The sequence below is a fragment of the Notamacropus eugenii genome, chromosome 5, assembly GCF_028372415.1.
Source record: "Notamacropus eugenii isolate mMacEug1 chromosome 5, mMacEug1.pri_v2, whole genome shotgun sequence".
NCBI lineage: Eukaryota > Metazoa > Chordata > Mammalia > Diprotodontia > Macropodidae > Notamacropus > Notamacropus eugenii.
In genome coordinates, this window is record NC_092876.1 from 146,113,778 (window position 1) to 146,131,474 (window position 17,697).

General features: G+C 35.2%; 1 protein-coding gene across 1 annotated transcript in view; it reads right to left on the reverse strand.

The window, feature by feature from the left end:
* Positions 1-17,697, reverse strand: part of DDX10 (DEAD-box helicase 10) — a 323,965-nt gene that overhangs the window by 78,613 nt on the left and 227,655 nt on the right. Inside the window, exon 16 of the mRNA XM_072611177.1 lies at positions 15,844-15,900. Coding sequence (XP_072467278.1) covers positions 15,844-15,900 — 57 coding nt within the window. The remainder of the gene's footprint in view (positions 1-15,843; positions 15,901-17,697) is intronic.

Consider the following 17,697-nt stretch of genomic DNA (forward strand, 5'->3'; position numbering starts at 1 on the left):
AGCATAACTGACCACATCCATTACAAAGATAATAATAATCACATAATTATTTTTATAGTTGAAGAAAATACTTTTGATAAAATATAACACTCATTCCTGTTAAAAGCAAACAAACCCTAAAATTTAGCACAGGAATAAACAGAGCTTTCTTTAAAATGATAACTAGTATCTATCGAAAACCAAGAGCAAGTAGTGTCTATAATGGAAACAAGTTAAAAGCCTTTTCAGTAAGATCAGGAGTAAAGCAAGGATGTCAATTATCACCATTACTACCGAATATTATATTAGAAATGTTTGCAATAGCAATAAGACAAAACAAAAAGAAACTGAAGGAATAAGCATAGGCAAAGCAGAGACATTACAGGCCTGAGGATCTGGCTTTTGCAGTCTGGCTTCCGGGGTGGGTTGTGGGGGAACAGATGCCGAGTGAGTTTATTAGAGGATAGGGATTAGCTCTTCCTGTTAGTTTTTCATATTGTTACCCTGTTTGGGTTCTTATAGTGCTAGAACGTAGGATTTATTTATCTTATGCATAATTCTTATTTTGGAGAGTTTTAAGAGGTTATGATGATCAGAGAAGAATGTTTAGTTTTCTCTCTTTTTTGGTCCTGTGACCCAGATGTCACAAGAGGGAGACTTAAAAAAAAAAAAATCAATACCCCAACCCCCACTAAAAAGACTGACAGGTAGATATGAACTGAAATGTAAATGGAAAACATTAATTAAGGTTATAGAAAAGAGTATAAGGTGGAGAGGGAGAGGCAAAGAGTGTTTACACCTGGTTCCTGGTCCCTAAATTTCTCAACATGGACACCATTCGCTCTTCTCCTTTTATCCCCGCTGCCACTTACCTGCTATTGACTCACTACTACAACTACAGCAGCCACCTAATCTTTCAGCTTGTCTTCATTCCTTCCTCCAATCCATCTTTCATGCTGCTGGATGTATTAACCTCTTTGATGCACAGATCTAATCAAGTCACTCCTCTGCATGAAACATTTTAAATCTCCCTAATGTCTAAAATAAAGTCTAAATTCTTTGGCCTGACAGGACTATTTACAATCTGGTGTCACTTTACCTTTTTCAGCCTTATCTATTAACCTCTATATTTCACCAGAGCAGGTCATTTAACCATTCTAAGACTCACCTATAAAAAGAGGGGTTTGGACTAGATAGCTTCAAGGGCTCTTCCAACTATGCCTTTTTGTCTGTTTTTATTCATGCTGTCTTCTATACCTGGCAATGCCCTAGCCCTGTTTCAACCTAATGAAATCCTACATATCCTTTAATTCCCAATTCAAATCCAACCTCCTATTGATTCATATTTGTTGACAATGCTATCTCCATTCCCAAAAGATGTTATCATAGCACTTTTTGCACCTCTCTCCTGACCTTATGTTCCATTATACATTATGACTCTTTATATGGGTCTCATATACCTTTCTTGGATTAGAATTACCAAAAAGATGAGGGCGTGATATTATTATTTAATTTGTGTGTCACTCTGCCCAGGACTAAGTACAGTGTGTTGTACAAATTTTGAGTTGATTTTGGGGGAAAGGAGATGAGGAGGGAAAGAGAATGAAAGAGAAACAGGCTGGGGAAGAGGAGACAGAGAGAGAGAAAGAGAGGGGGGGGGGGGAGGGAAGGGAACAGAAAGGAAGGAGAGGAGAGGAGAAAAGGAAAGGAGAGATCAACTAGACTATCACAGTAATCCGTTCCTTTGTATAAGATACTTTTTGATTTGCCCTTTTCTCCTTCATTCCCACTGCTAACACTGTGATCAATTCATGCCTAAATTACTGCTATAGTCTCTTTTTTAGTCTCCTTCCAGACTCTAATTTCTTACCAATTCAATTCATTCTGATACTTACCATCATAAGATCACAGTGCTGTAGCTAGAAGGGACCTCCTGGAAGTTATCACATTCAACTCTTCATTTTACTGATTAAAGAAACTGAGGCCCAGAGAGGATAAATGATGGAAAGCAGTAGTACAGTGGGACTAGTACTGGATTTGGTCTGATGACTTACAATGACATCCCAGCTCTGCCACTTATTAGCTGTGTGATGCTCAGAAAGTCACTTACCGTTTTTGGCTTTGTTTCTTATCTATAACACTAAGGAGCTGAACTAGATGGCCTTCTAATTTCACTTAGTGTCAAAACAACGGTAGAGCTCAGATTCAAGCCCAGGTCCTCTGACATGAAATTCATTATTGTTTCTAGTGCCTAATTATTTTTATATCTCCCTCTGTAAAAGATTACTCTCACTATATCACTTTGTTGCCAAGAACATAAAAAGGCTCTCTTCAACTCATCAACTCAATTCTTCAATTTTAAATTCTTCTGTCCTAGTGGACAATAGGCCTAACTGCAGTAAGCATGAGCAGAGGGTACATGGGATACTGAACTCATGCTACCCATAAACTCAGTAAGAAGCTAGATCTAGTTTTGGTGGTTGGAATGAAAAGGGGTCTAGAATAGAGGTGTATGAGTAGAATATTCTCTTCTGTCTTCTGGGAAAATTTATCTTCAGAGCAGACGGACCTGCTTTCTACATTATGTTGCTTTTGTCTAGGCCCCCAGATTTTTTCCTAAGGTCTCCTGGGAGGTTTTTGTAAATTTGTGACTGACCCAGAAATAAAAGTTGAGAACTCTAAACAATTCAAACTAGAGTCTAGAAAAAGTATAACTTTTCCTCATCTTCTTTTTATATGTCCTTCATTGTTCACTTAATAATATTTTTGTATTACAGGGAACATTTCTCCCACAGAGAAGTTATTGTGTAGACTGGCATATTTAATTTAAGCTAAAATTTCTGCAAAGTAATGGGCATTATCATATGTGTTCAATATACATCTCTCTGATTCAAGGAAAAATATTTAAGTAATTTATTGGGTCCAATTTAGCAAGAGAGCACGATACAAAAGGAAGAACATAAGAGATTCCGATTCTAATCTCATCTGCCACAACGTAAGTATGTAACCTTGGCCAAGTCACTTCAATATTACAGATATAAAAATAAGAATCATTCATATTCATATAATTCCTTATGGGTAACAATGCCTTTTCCCTTTCACAATTCTGTGAGGTAGGCAGTAGAATATTATTATCCCTGTTTTATATGAGGAAATCGAGACTTAGAAGGTTAACTGGTCCATGATCACAATCGAGTCTTATTGAAGAGCTGCATCTGAAAGCAGGCAGCCTAATTCCCCATCCAAAGCGCATTCCATGACACTACTCTGCCTGCCACAACTCAAATTTATACAGTGCTTTAAGGTTTACACGGCGTCTTCCATGAAACAACCCAGTGAGCTGTACAGTGAAAGTATTATTATCCTTATTTTGCAAATTATTTAATTTCCTTTTCTGTAAAATGAAGAGCTGGGGGATGATTATCTCTAAGGCAATTATCTAATGTTATATGACTTCTATGACTAAGATGTACAATTAGCAAGGTTAAAAAAAATTCCTGGGTTTACAATGATCTTGGCTCTATTCTGAATGAGAAGATCCTGCAACAGAAGAGGTAGTAAACAAGGGCATTAGGCAAGTTAGAGTATCTCATACCTATCCATGGAGGAAATAGTCTATTTGCTTATTCCGTAAAGTATAATCTTCATGTATGTGAAAACTGTTTTGAAATTTTCTCACAATCCTCTAGGCTCTCTTAATATCTGCTTTGCACCATAAAGTTTATTTTCCTAGAATATTTTATTCCTTCTTATTAATTCAAATATCATGCTTGCTAGAGTAACAATAACACTATCTGTTAACTCATCTGACTTGTGCTTCATCCCAACTCTAAAATCTATTCTTTGAGAACAAAAATGCTTATTTTCCATGAAAGAATTAACTCAATTACCTTCTCTTTTATTTGGAGGAGTGGACAAGAAAAAATAAATCTCACATATATGCTACTCTTTATGATTATTCTATAGGATAAAATAATCCCTTTTGGTACAGAATAATTTCATAATAGTAGTTATGTGGACAATATTAAAATGAGTAAATTTAAAAAGAACTTCAAAAATTTGACTCACATGGTTAAGTTCTAAAAAAGCAAATAAGGGACTGAAGAGTATATAAATGTTTGAAAGGAAGTAATTAAAAATAGATAATTTTTTGGCCAAAGATGGACATTCAAATAGACAATATTTAAAAGCTATAAAGGGAAAATTCAAAGGCAATATTAGGGAAAACTCCAAAACAGCAAAGTAGGACAAACCACATCAAGGCACAGAGCTAGGATGTTATCTCTTGAAAAGAAGTTTTGATTAAATACTTTAAGAATTAGGGAGATCTATATTTGTGCAAGCATTTGGTCCAGGCAACCTAGGATGAATGCCTTTAATGACTATAATCTTAAAAGCAATCTTTGTGTTTATAAATTTCTTTTGATTAAAAGCATGTTTGATTTTTTTTTTTGAGATGCAAATTCTAGAGTCTAAGGGTACATAATCAATACTGCCAAAGTCCTAGTCCACATATGACTGGGAGGATAAGCTAGGTCTAAGGCTGTATGATCTTCTAGTCATCATTAAGCAGATGTTACAGGTAGGCCCAATGTTGGGATGAAATGAGACACCCCAAAATCATTGACATTAACAAAAGGAGGTTTACTTTGTTTACCCTGACACAGCAAGACTATGTAACAAAGATAAGTTTGCACTTAGTTTCTTTGACCTTGCCTTCTCCTTATCTCCACATGGAAATAATCTGGTAAACAAATTAGAGTATGGTGACTTATCATCTTCAAAAATTCACCAAGTTGGAGGGGTACTTTTTTATGCTCTTAGGTGACCACTTGCTATCAAGTCTCAGGGCCAGGTTGTATAAAAATAATCCCTAGTTTGTGGAAACAGGGATCCCTGGCCCTATCATAGCAGGAACAACTTCCTTTCCAGACACAGACGATATTTCAATCATCATGCCTGATTTGTTCTATTTAGTTCTGGAAGAATATATGGAGCAAACAGTGTGATATAGTAGAATAAACAGTATCTCTGAAGTCAAAAGAGTTGGGTTCAAATTCCACCTCTGATACCTACTACCTGTACTGTCTTAGCCAAGTCCCTTAACCTTGTTGCGTCTCAATTTCTTAACCTAAAAATGAGAGGTCTGGATCAGATTGTCTCTGATGTCCCTTCAAGCTAAAGCTCTATGATCCTACTGTAATTAAAAACAAATCTCAATTTTTCAGAATTTCACAAAATGTTTCCAGAGTGCAAAAGTTTCCCACTACTGGTTCCACATGATTTGCCCTTTGAAAGCTGCCTCAAGACCCTCTACACCTCCTGAGAGTGCAATTTTTATTTAGAGGGTCCTTGAGCCTCTAACTCCTTTATCTCAAGTGTCTTGATGTCCAGCAAAAGATACTGGAATCCATTGGAAATAGGAACCTAAAGCATTTTGAAGTAGCTGAGTCCTCCAGATGTCCCAAGAGATCCACCACAAAAGAGAGAGTTCTGTATTAGCTGAGATCTCAAAAAAAAAAAAAAGAAAAAAAAAAAAAAAGAAAAGACCATCATCATATAGGCCCAAAATTACGAACTGGGAAGTCATACTCCAAGAGTTTACATAATGCAACCACTGCAAAGTGTTCCTTCTACTAGTTCTAGACCCATTTCAGAAAATAATGATTGCCCCCCACATACCCAAAGGATGGAAAAGGTGTATCTTTCTGCTACAATAACATGATATACTTACACTTGAACCCATACTCAACTTTTGACATGCGATCTAGATGTAAACTAATTTTTTTAATGACATTTAATTGCACATCTTTAAAATGTGCTTAATAGGACTTAGCTGGCCTTTCTGCCAAAGAGAAATATGGTCCAGTCTACTTCTATACCACAAACCCTTCCTTCATGCTATGAACTTCTTTGCTCTCTGTCAGAGGCAATATCAAGTTTTAATAAGCTCCACCTACCCTCAAAAATATATTCTTAGATAGTTATACAAACCTAAATTACCTTTGTTTGTTTTTTAAATTTCTGGAAATTTACTTTCCAACTTATCTTAGAATAATGAGGCAAAGCGTTCAAAATTTTGAATTCCATTTTACCTCAATTTTTAGGGAGCTATCAGACATAAATAATGGCATAGATATGGGGCAATAAAGGGAAATGAATATATGATTGTACCTTTAGCCAGGAAGAGTACTGTTCTGTATCATGTGGATTTTTCCTGTGATTAATTAGGAATACCATGGGTATGAGTAACAACTACATGGAAGGGGTCAAAGAAGAGAGGGAGATCTGCATTAAGGGAAACTATCTAACTTATCTATGAATTTGAACCTGAGCTATCCTTCTCACTCCTAAATCCCCTGCAGCCTCACATGCCCTTTCTAAATACACGTAATCATGTAACAATCTAAATCTGCACCTTAAATATTTTTCTAAAAAAATCTCTCCCTCTTGAGAATTGAAGAAAAAAGTCAGCAAAAGCTACCACTTATTAAATATACTAAATTAATGTCACATTCTTTTATATTACTGTTTTTTTGTATTGAAAAAAGAAGTGTAAGTTCTTTAACATATATACTAAATTTCTGAAAAATAGCTTTCAGGTAACTATAAATAGTCTAAGTATGTTATTCTGTATTTTCTAGACACTGTCAATATTGGTTAAACATCCATTTCACTGCATATGCTATTGCAAGAAAACACTGTTAGAGCTGATGCTTTCTTTCATGGTAAAGGCACAATACTATCATTTATGACTGTATGTATTACATATTGTATTATGAGAGCCATCACCTTTTGTGATGGCAAATATTTGTCTTCTTCATTAATTAAAAAAAATCTTTTTCACAGGACTGAACAAAAACAAATATTATGGGGAAGCTAAGATATTCTTGAAGTCAAACTCTTTCAAATTAAGTGAAGTACAGATCAATGTATTCATTATTTTATCCAACTTATTAAAACAGAGTAATTCTTATGTACTGTATAATCCCAGGTTCTGATGGAACTACCAATCAATCAAAATATCTTAACAAAACAAGTGGATAAAGCAGATAAACCATTCAAATGCAGTATTGTAATAAATAAATTTTAAAAAGGGGAAAGGAAGGAAAGGAGGCCTGAAGCAGCAATAAACTTGTCTTGGGAACCCCAATGGCTCCAGATTAAAATCTCGGTTGGGAGATAAGTGGAAGCAGAATTCAGATCAATGTTAAGACTTAACTAAGTCATGAACTAGAGACAAGATAGAGTCAGCCTCAGCAAGGTTGGCACCTATAAAAAGCAAATAATTCAATCAGCCAAGAGGGAAAAAAACAAAAACAACCAAAAAATAAGCAATAAAACAAGTAAGGAAGGAGGACAAGGACACCTAATCTTTTACCCCACCCTGTTTCAGCAGCAATAGGTCTGAGCAGTCAGACCTGCAGAGCAGAGAGTCAAGTGAAAAATGATTTACAATAGGGATATTTCTGTTGTAATTGCAAGAAATGATCAGCAAATTCTCCCCTGACTTGTGATACTACCATAAAAAGTTAGAGGCAGAAAACTTTTCTCGAACTCCATAACATATGACACATACCTTCAGGCAACATGACGTTTTTACCTGTTTGTTTAGAAGAAGATAACTAAAATTCCCAAATTTAGAGAAAAATGATTATTTTATAAAGTTTCTTAAATAATTGAAAGATCACAAGAATACAAACCAAGAAGGTTAAAAGGAACCTCACATGGTAAACAAATTTTCTTTTTATAACACAGTAGTCCTTTCTAAAGTCACCATTTTTCTTGTTTGTGGGGTAAAATTTCTTGCTTAGAAAAACCGTAAAAGAAAAGGGCCCCAGCCAGGATTGAGGGGAAGGTGAACAAACATTTCACTACAATGTTGTAACCAAAAAGAAAAAAACAGCAGAAAAAACAAGCACTACGTGATATTTCCCTATGATTGCCCAGAGAAAGTGCTATATAAATGTTAGCTAACTACCAGTATCACCACTGAAAGCACCAAAGGGACACAAGCACTATGTTGAAAACTTCAGGGAACTGAAAAACTGGATTTGATGTGGGCTATTTTCCATATACAAGTTTTATGACTGAGGAAAAAAACTAACATAATGAGAAATCATTTACACATTTAGAGATTGAAATATATTTGGAAAAGGAAAGGATGTGATAGAGGAAATGTGGGGAAGTGTGATTTTTAAAGTAAAAGGTGAGTGACTTGGAGTCAGACTGCTCTCATTTAAGCCCTGGAAAAGAAGGATAAGAAAGACAGTAATAGAAGAGGAAATGGAACCTAAGAAGAATTCAAAACTGAGCAGAAGAGCTAAAAAACTCCTTCACTGGAGCTGAAGAAGTTAGAATTGTCAGCTCAGAGAATTCAGCTGAGCAGTTCCTGATTGGTGGTAGAGAACTGATTTCACTGGTCAAGACTTCGAATGATAAAGAAAAGTAAGAGTTTTCATAAGGTGTCGCTCTCTGCTGCTACTTCTAATCTGAGGAGAAGACAAAGCAGAAGGGTCTTTACAGTCACAGTGACATCGTGGTAAGAAGAGCTGTGTTGCTGTGAATGCCATTCTGACTGGGGAGAGTAGAATCTAGGTGAGGAACAGCCTGTACAGCTTAGAGATAGCTACTTTGGTGCCCATTCATTACTTCAACAAGCACTTTAGGTTAAAAAGAACTGCCATTCACATTAACAGCAAACACTTTCTAAATGTTCTTTTAAGGGTAATGGATAATTGAAAGAATATATAAAGGCTAAGATTAAGTAGAGAGAAGAAGATTTCCACAGCTGAAGAGTGGTGAGGATAACCATTCAAATAAGTGATCAGAGAACTTTCATGTAGTGCAAATGTTCCTGAAGGGACTAATAGCACGGAAGCCAACATTCCAGAGTTGTGAGTTGCCCAAAACACGAGTTTTCCTCCATGTGTTTTCCTGACAGGTTTCTATAAAGTATATGACCATTCTTCACTGCAATTAAATGTTCCGGTGGGAGAGTGTGATCCATATTTATACATGTATTGTGATGTATTTACTTTAACATATTAGTATGTATACAATATTTATTTTGCCTTATTATTAAGTAAATAGTTGTTTCTGGTTCTGTAAACATCATGCACCATGTGAATACACTGTCCAGTGAGTGGCTGGTTGTATAGACAGAAAACATTGGATGGGGGCTCAAGAGCTAGAGTGACAAGTAGGGGAAATGTTTTTCCTTTAACATGGTTACACCTAGGACTTAAAAGAGTTTAAATGTAACAAGTGATAGTGGTTTGTCTCTGGGAACTCAGACTTGTTTATATAAGAGCAAGAGTGCACAAGAGAAACTTAGAGAAAAACAGGGTTTTTGACATGCCCAGGCTTTAGGTGGAAACTGTATCAGATGGTACCATCCCATTCACCCCTGTTACATAACCAACGAAGATAATGATGGTTGGGGACATAAGCGAAGGTTACACTGAAGAGATCCAATGTAAATTCAGCCTTCAAGGTTTTATACACAACTCCAATGCCACTCAATACACACGCACAATAGTATATTTTCCAAAGCTTCACTAAGTGCTCATTTTAGGAAGGAAATATTTATTCAGCACATGAAATCCTTTCTTTTCTTATTTTAAAAAAACTAAAGCAAAAAAAGAAAGTCCGTTATAGAGATGGTTACTGAAAACAGACCTTAATGATCTTCAGTTCAAATAAATTCTTAATGGAAAATCTATTCTGTAAACCTAAATAGACTAATTGATTAGCCATCAATCCATCTAAAACATGTATGTTTTACCTTGCTAATTTAATGATGCACTGATGTTTGTTATTCACAAGAAAACTTTATCCAAAAAAGGTTTCAACAATGAATGTAAAATAAAAGACCAAACCCAAAGCCTACATTTTGAATACATACCGCTGTAACTCACAAGACTGAGATACCACAGTTTAGTAGAACACAATTTTCAAGGTCATTATTTGTCAGCTACTCAATTCCTTAGTACCATAAGAGGCAAAAATATGAACATATAATTGAATATATAAATAGGATGAATTCCTTATCTTGCCATTACTGCACATCACTGTGATGGAAAACTGATTCTTGCTAATGCCACCCTGTGGCAGCACTTGCACACTGGAAGGCAAGAAATATCTTTCTTAAAAGATTAGAATATTTAAATCTAACATTCTTATTTTATAAAAGAGAAAACCCTCCAAAAATCTGACTTATGCAATTAGTGGCAGTCAGGACTAGAACCTAATCTCCTGACTTGACTCTGAGCTAGTCCGTAGTTTCTCTTTCGAGGCACAGGGAAATATTTTCCTCGCATTCATAACATGTAGCTGAAAGAACATATTTTCACATGTAAACAATAGAAACCATATTAAAAATAGTGTGGGTTAGCTACATATTGAGTTAGTACAGGTTTCTCAGTCAAGTAAGGAAAATATTAATTTTTGCTTTTTTAACCATAGGATCAAATGAGATAACACGTAAAGTATTCTGCAAACCTGTAAGTGCCATATAAATGATAGATATAGTTTTTGTTTAGGAAGTCTTGTTCTAACTTCCAGATGAACTTTTGGGAAACAATCCAAAGGATATATATACTGCTTGAACTCCACTAATTCCTATTTCTGCGGAAAATCCTCTCAGTTTAATTGTAACATTTTGTTTGTTTCAATATCACTGCTCTACTTTGAGAGTATAACAATATGAAGGGTATTATAATTCTGCTAGATAATAATCTCATTATGGTGAAAAGTGAGAAGTAATTATATTTGAGTTACTGCTACTTGGCAGATTCTTTTCAATTTAAGTTTATTGTAGGCTCCTGAATATTTTTCAAAGTACTCAATATGAATTTACTTTCTCCACTGATCTCTATCTTAAAAAATCTTAGAATTTACTCTAGAACTTTTCTCCTTTTTAATATATCAGATTACTCATTCTAAAAGCACTTGGGGGGGGGGGGAGGGTTCCTTGAAGACCTGCCACTTAGTATATAGTCAGATTTCTTCTAGTATGAATATTTTTAACTATGTCTATAAATTCATTTTTGTCACAAACAAACAGTTCGCCTATTATGTTTAACAAAAACAAGACAAGCAATTGGTGATGACTTGTCCAAAGCAGTGCCATTCTGCCTTATTAGTTTCTAGAAACAACAATAACAAAAATTTTCCCAGTGGAAAGAAGGTGTACACAGCATCCTCGCTCACCAAAGCTGTCCATGAAAGTAAGACTTTCAATTACTTTCAAAGACTGCAAGGCATTTTTTTAAACCACTTTCTGGCAGTATTCAAGAGAAGCAGCTGAAAGCTATTTCAGTAAGGTCAAAGAAATACATCAGTGTTGAGGATAGGTTGCTCCCAAATCACTGGCTCACCACTAAAGTAAGTTGTTTTTGAAAGGAAAAGAAAATATACAAGAATACATTATCATTATAGTAAACACTTTACACTTCTTTCAGATAAAGATATTTGGTGCTTTGCTCATTTTTATTACTACTATAACTCTTAGTCATTTTCTTCCTAAAGGTGTTAATTCCTGTGTTTTGTACCCACCCACTCTGAGAAAGTATGGCCTACATTCAGATCAATGCTGCATATTCTCAAACTACATATTCAAAAACAGAATTTCCCTGAATTTTTAAATACAAAATAATTACCACAAAAATAATTATCACATGCAATATACTGTATGCTCCCAAAAATCTGGGAGGGAGAGAGGAACCGACTCTGTGGGTTATATTCTAACCTAATATTTGATGACTTTTCGAGTTGGCTTCATTTAGGCTCTTTGCTCTCTGTTCTGCATGAATTCATATAAAATCCTCCTATGTTTCTTCTGAGTTCTTACTATTTGCCATTCCTAATAGTGCATAAGTGTCTTTCTATTCATGTACCACAATTCACTATTCCTCAATTTTTAAATATAATATTTTTTTCTAGAATTTTACTATCACAAAAAGTATTGTTAAGAATGTTTTGGTACATATGGAAACTTTCCGTTACTGACTTTCTTGGGGCATGAACCAAGTAGTGAGATGTCAAGATCAGTGGATATAAACTGTTTAATAACTACTCTTGAATAATTCTAATTGTTTTTCCAGGAAAGCTAGACCAAATCACAACTCCACAAGTAGTAAATTAGGGTTTCTACTTTCCCACAACTCATCAGACAATGACTTTGTTCTTTTTTCTTCCTCTGTCAATTTGATGAGTGTGAGGTGATACTTCACAGTTGTTTTAATTTGCACTTATTATTAGTGATTCTGAAAACTTTGTATATAAATCAATTCTTTAATTCAAAGGAAGTCTTTACTCTGAGCTTTCTATTTTAAAATAAGAGAGAAGTGGAAATAACAAAAGCACATCTTCCATGTTCCACTCATTACATTATATAATAATGTCAATTAATTTTAGACCCTTTAAAGCTTCACCTTTACACTCCACATAAACTTGTAATGCTTTCAATGTTTCTAACTTTATTATTTTGGTCTGGCTCTCTACTACTTCCCAGTGATCTTAAAAATAGCCTTAATGTGTGTTAGAATGGTTTCCCGTAATCCCCAGATAGGCAAAAATCACAGATTGTTGGGGCTAAAACAGACCTTGAGGGATCACATAGTCCAGTCCACTCATTTTACACATAGGGAAACTGGGGACCAGGTGGGTAAAAAAAAATTACCTATTCAACAGAGCACTGTTAAGAGGAAAGCCTATTTTTTCTGACTGTTAGGCTTCAGACTGGTACAAAGAAGCGGCAAAGCTATAAAATATTAGTGTTTGGCCCAGCAGAATGAGAGAAGAGCGGGAAGAGACGTTTGGTAAAGCTTGTCTCAGCTTTTGGTATCATTTATTGCCATCTGATAAAAATAACTACTTAGTAGGCACAATGACAGCTTTCTCATCCATAAACTTAGTGGATAGGATTTTATAATGTCTACATTGTCTTTTAGCTGCAAATCCTATGATGATCCCTTCATTTTCCATCAAAGATTTTGCTTGGTTTTGACTTCACAATCATCATGCCCCTGTGCTAGGCACCCTCTGGTGCCCTTGTTATTATCTTCCTCCATCAGACTGTAAGCTCCTTGAGGATAGGGACTGTCTTTCTTTTTCTTATTTGCATCCCCAGCACTTAGCATAATATTATTTAGCACACAGTGGGCACTTTAAAAAAGTTTACTGACCGATGAAATAATTGAGTTTAAGTATATTTAAACATATTTTAAATTCATAATGACTGAAGTGGCAGCCTTTCAAACAATAACTAGTGATTCACCATTTGTCTAGTAACAATGGTTTTAGGGCTAAATGCATACGATAGTTTTCATCAATCTGAAAGAATGTATACTGAAAAAGTCAAAATGTCAAAAGAACCTTATCAGTGAAGTGCAGAAATACACAGAACAGAATCTAAGAAATCCACAGACATCTGTAAGTATGTCTACTGGAAACAGAGACCTCCTGACATGTCCAGTTTCAAATAATGGGTTCCTGAAGTTTAAATACCAGCATTTTCAGATTTGGACATCAAAGGCTGAAAAATACTTTCTCATCTCAGTTACACCTCAAAAGTACCAGAGCCCTTCACAGAGTACAATGGACATGTTTACACTGCTGCCTCACCGAATATACATACTGGAATTTCACAATAAAATCAACAATCTTGCCTAAGACATAGGAAACCAGGAATTTAAGATAATTATAAAACACAAACACAATGAACATTATAGAATCAATTTAAGATACTTTCTTAATTACAGAGTAACTAAATAAATTTTTTAGACTGATTCATCCAAGCATATTCTAAGTATATTTCAAAACAAAACACAGCGGATCTAAGAACCTGCGACAGCAGGACCCCTGAGTATGTTGGGGTGTGGACACTAGTTAATTCCTTAAGCATCATCTATGGGTGTGGACACTAGTTAATTCCTTAAGCATCATCTATCGACCATAACCTGTCATTCCTGACATTCCCTGGCATTCTGGGGAATGTTTGAATTATGGCTGAAAATTATCCATTCACCCCTTCCAGTAATACAATTCCTTCAAAGAAAAAAAGAAAACAATCTAACAACTGCCTTAGAACACTAGAAAAAAAAAAAGACAAAAGTTGCACAACATATGAGTTTGAATTAGTCAAAGAATAAGAAGACACAACATCTACGTGAACAGCAAAGCCATGTCAGATGTGGAAAGTTCCCTTTCTTCCTTATACAACAAGCCTTTGTGTCTACTGCAAAAAACCAGGAACTGTTCTTCACAAGAGTCTTCCTTCCCTTCCATCCTCCACACACAAGATGTCAAAAATTTAAAGAGGAAGAACAACAAAAAGGAGGAAGTGTATGGTTTGAGAAGTGGGCAGAAAAGAGACATTTTGCTCCCTAGGGCTGTCAGAAACACAATAAGATGGGTCTGAGGGGCATTAGAGTTGTTCAGCTTACCTAACACTACACTCAGTGCCCCTAGAGGCCCTAGGGAGAAGAAAAGAAGAGGCATCAAGGAAAAGTTCAGGAATAAGAGCAGCTTTGCTTAACTAATGTGAAATCTCTACTAAAATCTGGACAAAGAAATCACATCTACAGAAACAGACAAAACTATATGTGCATAAGGACCCAAACAAAAAAGGAGAAGAATGAATTTTCTTTTGTCTCTATATTATAACTTTCACTGGAACCATTTCAACATGAAGAAATGAGAGCTTCTTTATAAAATAATTTACTTTTTACACTGAATATACAATATTCATAAATATTAAATTCTTTCATTAGGCTCAGATTTGCTTACTAAATTTAAATTTCTTGTACTATAGCCCCTGGGATCTAATTTTTATGCCATGGTGGTATATGTCTGTTTTAAAAGTATATGCAAAATCTAGCACATGACTCAGCAGTCGAGTTGCATATGCCACAGCTCTCTATGTGAGACACCTTTGAAGATGGAGTGATATTAAATGCTGAGCATAAGCAGTCTTTTCATCTTATACTGTAAAGTAATTGCTTCCTACTTCAGAACTATAGCATGAGTTATCATCTTAGACTTTGTTCTCTAAGTGCCATGGCCAGCATAGAAAAATCTGACAAAGAACATTATGGGCTTACTCAAGGGAGTCAGATCTTTGCTAACTGCCAAGAAGAAATTGTGGCTATTCAGGCAAAACATAATGAGTTACTATATGAGAAATGACATACATTATCCAGCCCTCATTCTAAGAAATCATTTCACCTGAATGTCCTTAGCATAGCACAAGCTGAACCTTCTGCTGTACTAAACATGCCAGAGAGAAATTATAACCACACACAGAGTGTATGTACAATTATACATACACAACTGAGAGTTCATGTGAATGGATATTCCTGGTAAGAATGTGCGATGCAGAATTTCTACCCTGAGTTTTAGAACGTGAACCAACACAATTTAACCTTTTCAGAGCTAACTGTTGGCATATAGAGTGCTCATAAGCCCACCCATCTAGCCTTAAGCCAATGGAATTTAAAACATTTTGGAAGCAATAAAGAAAGCAGACCGGGGTACTGGGAAAATATGTGCATGCACACATGCGTGCATGCACACACACACACACACACGGAGAAAAATATATAATCACAAACAAATAAGCAAGCAATAAACTCTCACTTATGTAACCAAGTCATATCAGAAACAGAAAGGAAAATAAAAAAAGAAAATGACAGGTAAACATAAAGAAGAAGAAAGAGGCTTAAACACAACTCTAATCCCATGCTGCCTAAAGGAAAAGTAAAAGACTTAAAATAAAATTACTTCCCAGGAAAGAATAGTTATAAATCAGCTCTGCTTCAACCTTAACCTCAATGTTCTGGTCAAAATGAAAACTTTTACCTTTGCTTGTTTCTTTCTTGCTTCTCTTCTGGCTTCCTTCTCTTTCAGTCTTTTTTCCTATAGAAGAAAAAAAATTTAACACTGTTAGTAACCAATTAACCTATTTTATTTTGGAGGTGAGATAAATTAAAATCTTGTTTCTTAAATCCTAGTACCCGTCTACCTAGAATATGAGGGGAAAAGTCCTCACAAAATACTGCATCTTGACTCTATCATTCTATTTTAAAAAGGAGAATGTATAAAGAATATAGAAACAACACTCATCAGTCTTCTACTCTTCAAGAAGACTACAATATCTTTCAAAACAAAACTAGCATTAAAGTATTCTGATAGGTAGTGAAAGAGTCACCTTTGTAAAGGATGTTATTATACAAAAGTTTCTTACAATTCACTTAGTTTTCCATGACTAGACAACATTTATCCGTAACTGTGCAAAGAAGATGACCTGAAATGTAAAAAAAGATCAAAACAAAAGAAATATTCAAAAAATTCAGCCTTAGAAACTGTCACATTTACAACTGAAAATAATGTTATTTTATATATCTAAGCAACAACTGCCAATTTTATGGTTTGCTGCTAATAACTAAGCCAAAGTTTGGGTTTTTATTCACAGAAATAACATTAATGTCTCATAAATGTACAAAGAATAGAAAATCAAAAGCACTTCAAGTATGCTAACCAGATTTGTGTATGGGTATGTATTTAGAAAGAGAGAGACAGATTCATATACACACACACAGAAACTTAATTACTTAAGGAAATAATTCTTGTTTTACTGGATGGCCAGATCCATCAAAATTCCATTACAATTTGAATTTATTTTTTAAAAGTATCAATTATCCTTACGTGCTAAAGGCAAGATGACAGTAGAGACAGCATTGGTTTAGAATCCGAACAACTAGATTCAAATTGCAACTCTACTAATTACCTATGTAACTCCAAGCTGCTAAGCTAGATCAAACTTCAGTTCTTCCATCTATTAAATGAAATTAAACTAGATGACATAAATCCTACAATTCTCAGGAATATGTACTTAATTGGACACCTTGTCATCTTTGTTATTTGAGCCCTTTTATGATAACCTCAAATGGGGTGGAGAGGACCAACCTCCCTTTTCTACTACTAATAGATATTTCACACACAAACGTTCAGATTTATAAAACTTTTAAAAATGGGTTATTCTTCAGTAGTCACATGCAAAGTGATAGGATGCAAAGAGTAAGATAACAGAAAGAAGCATTCTAGAGTAAAAAATTCTAACAGTGATTCTACTATTCATTCAAAGTGATCTTAGCCAGGTTACTTAATGTCTCTGCATAGTAGTGTCCTTTTCTGTAAAAGTGGAATAACAAAAGCTATCCTACCATTCTTTATAAGTAAACTTGTTGGATTTCTGATTTAAATAACAGGTCACTAACCAGTGTAACAGGGCTGCTAAGTGTCTCGGAAGTGCTGGACCTGAGGTCAGAAAGATTCATCTTCCAGAGTTCAAATCTGGCCTCAAAACACTTACCAGCTGTGTGACCTTGGGCAAGTCACTTCACTGTGTTTGCCTCAGTTCCTCATCTGTAATATAAGCTAGAGAAGGAAATGGCAAACCACTCCAATATCTTTGCCACAAAAACCCCAAATGGAGTCACCAACAGTTGGATACAACAGAATGACTAAACAACAACAGGTATAATTCCAAGTGAAGGATGAGATAATTTCCCCTGAAAACTGGGAAGACATGGAGAAAAGTTAAATTTAGTGTAGTAAATTGGATTAGACAATTGAATAGACACCTACTATTTGTCAGGCAGTGTGCTGGGTACTGGAGATACAGGACAAAAATGAAGTGGTCCTTAACCTCAA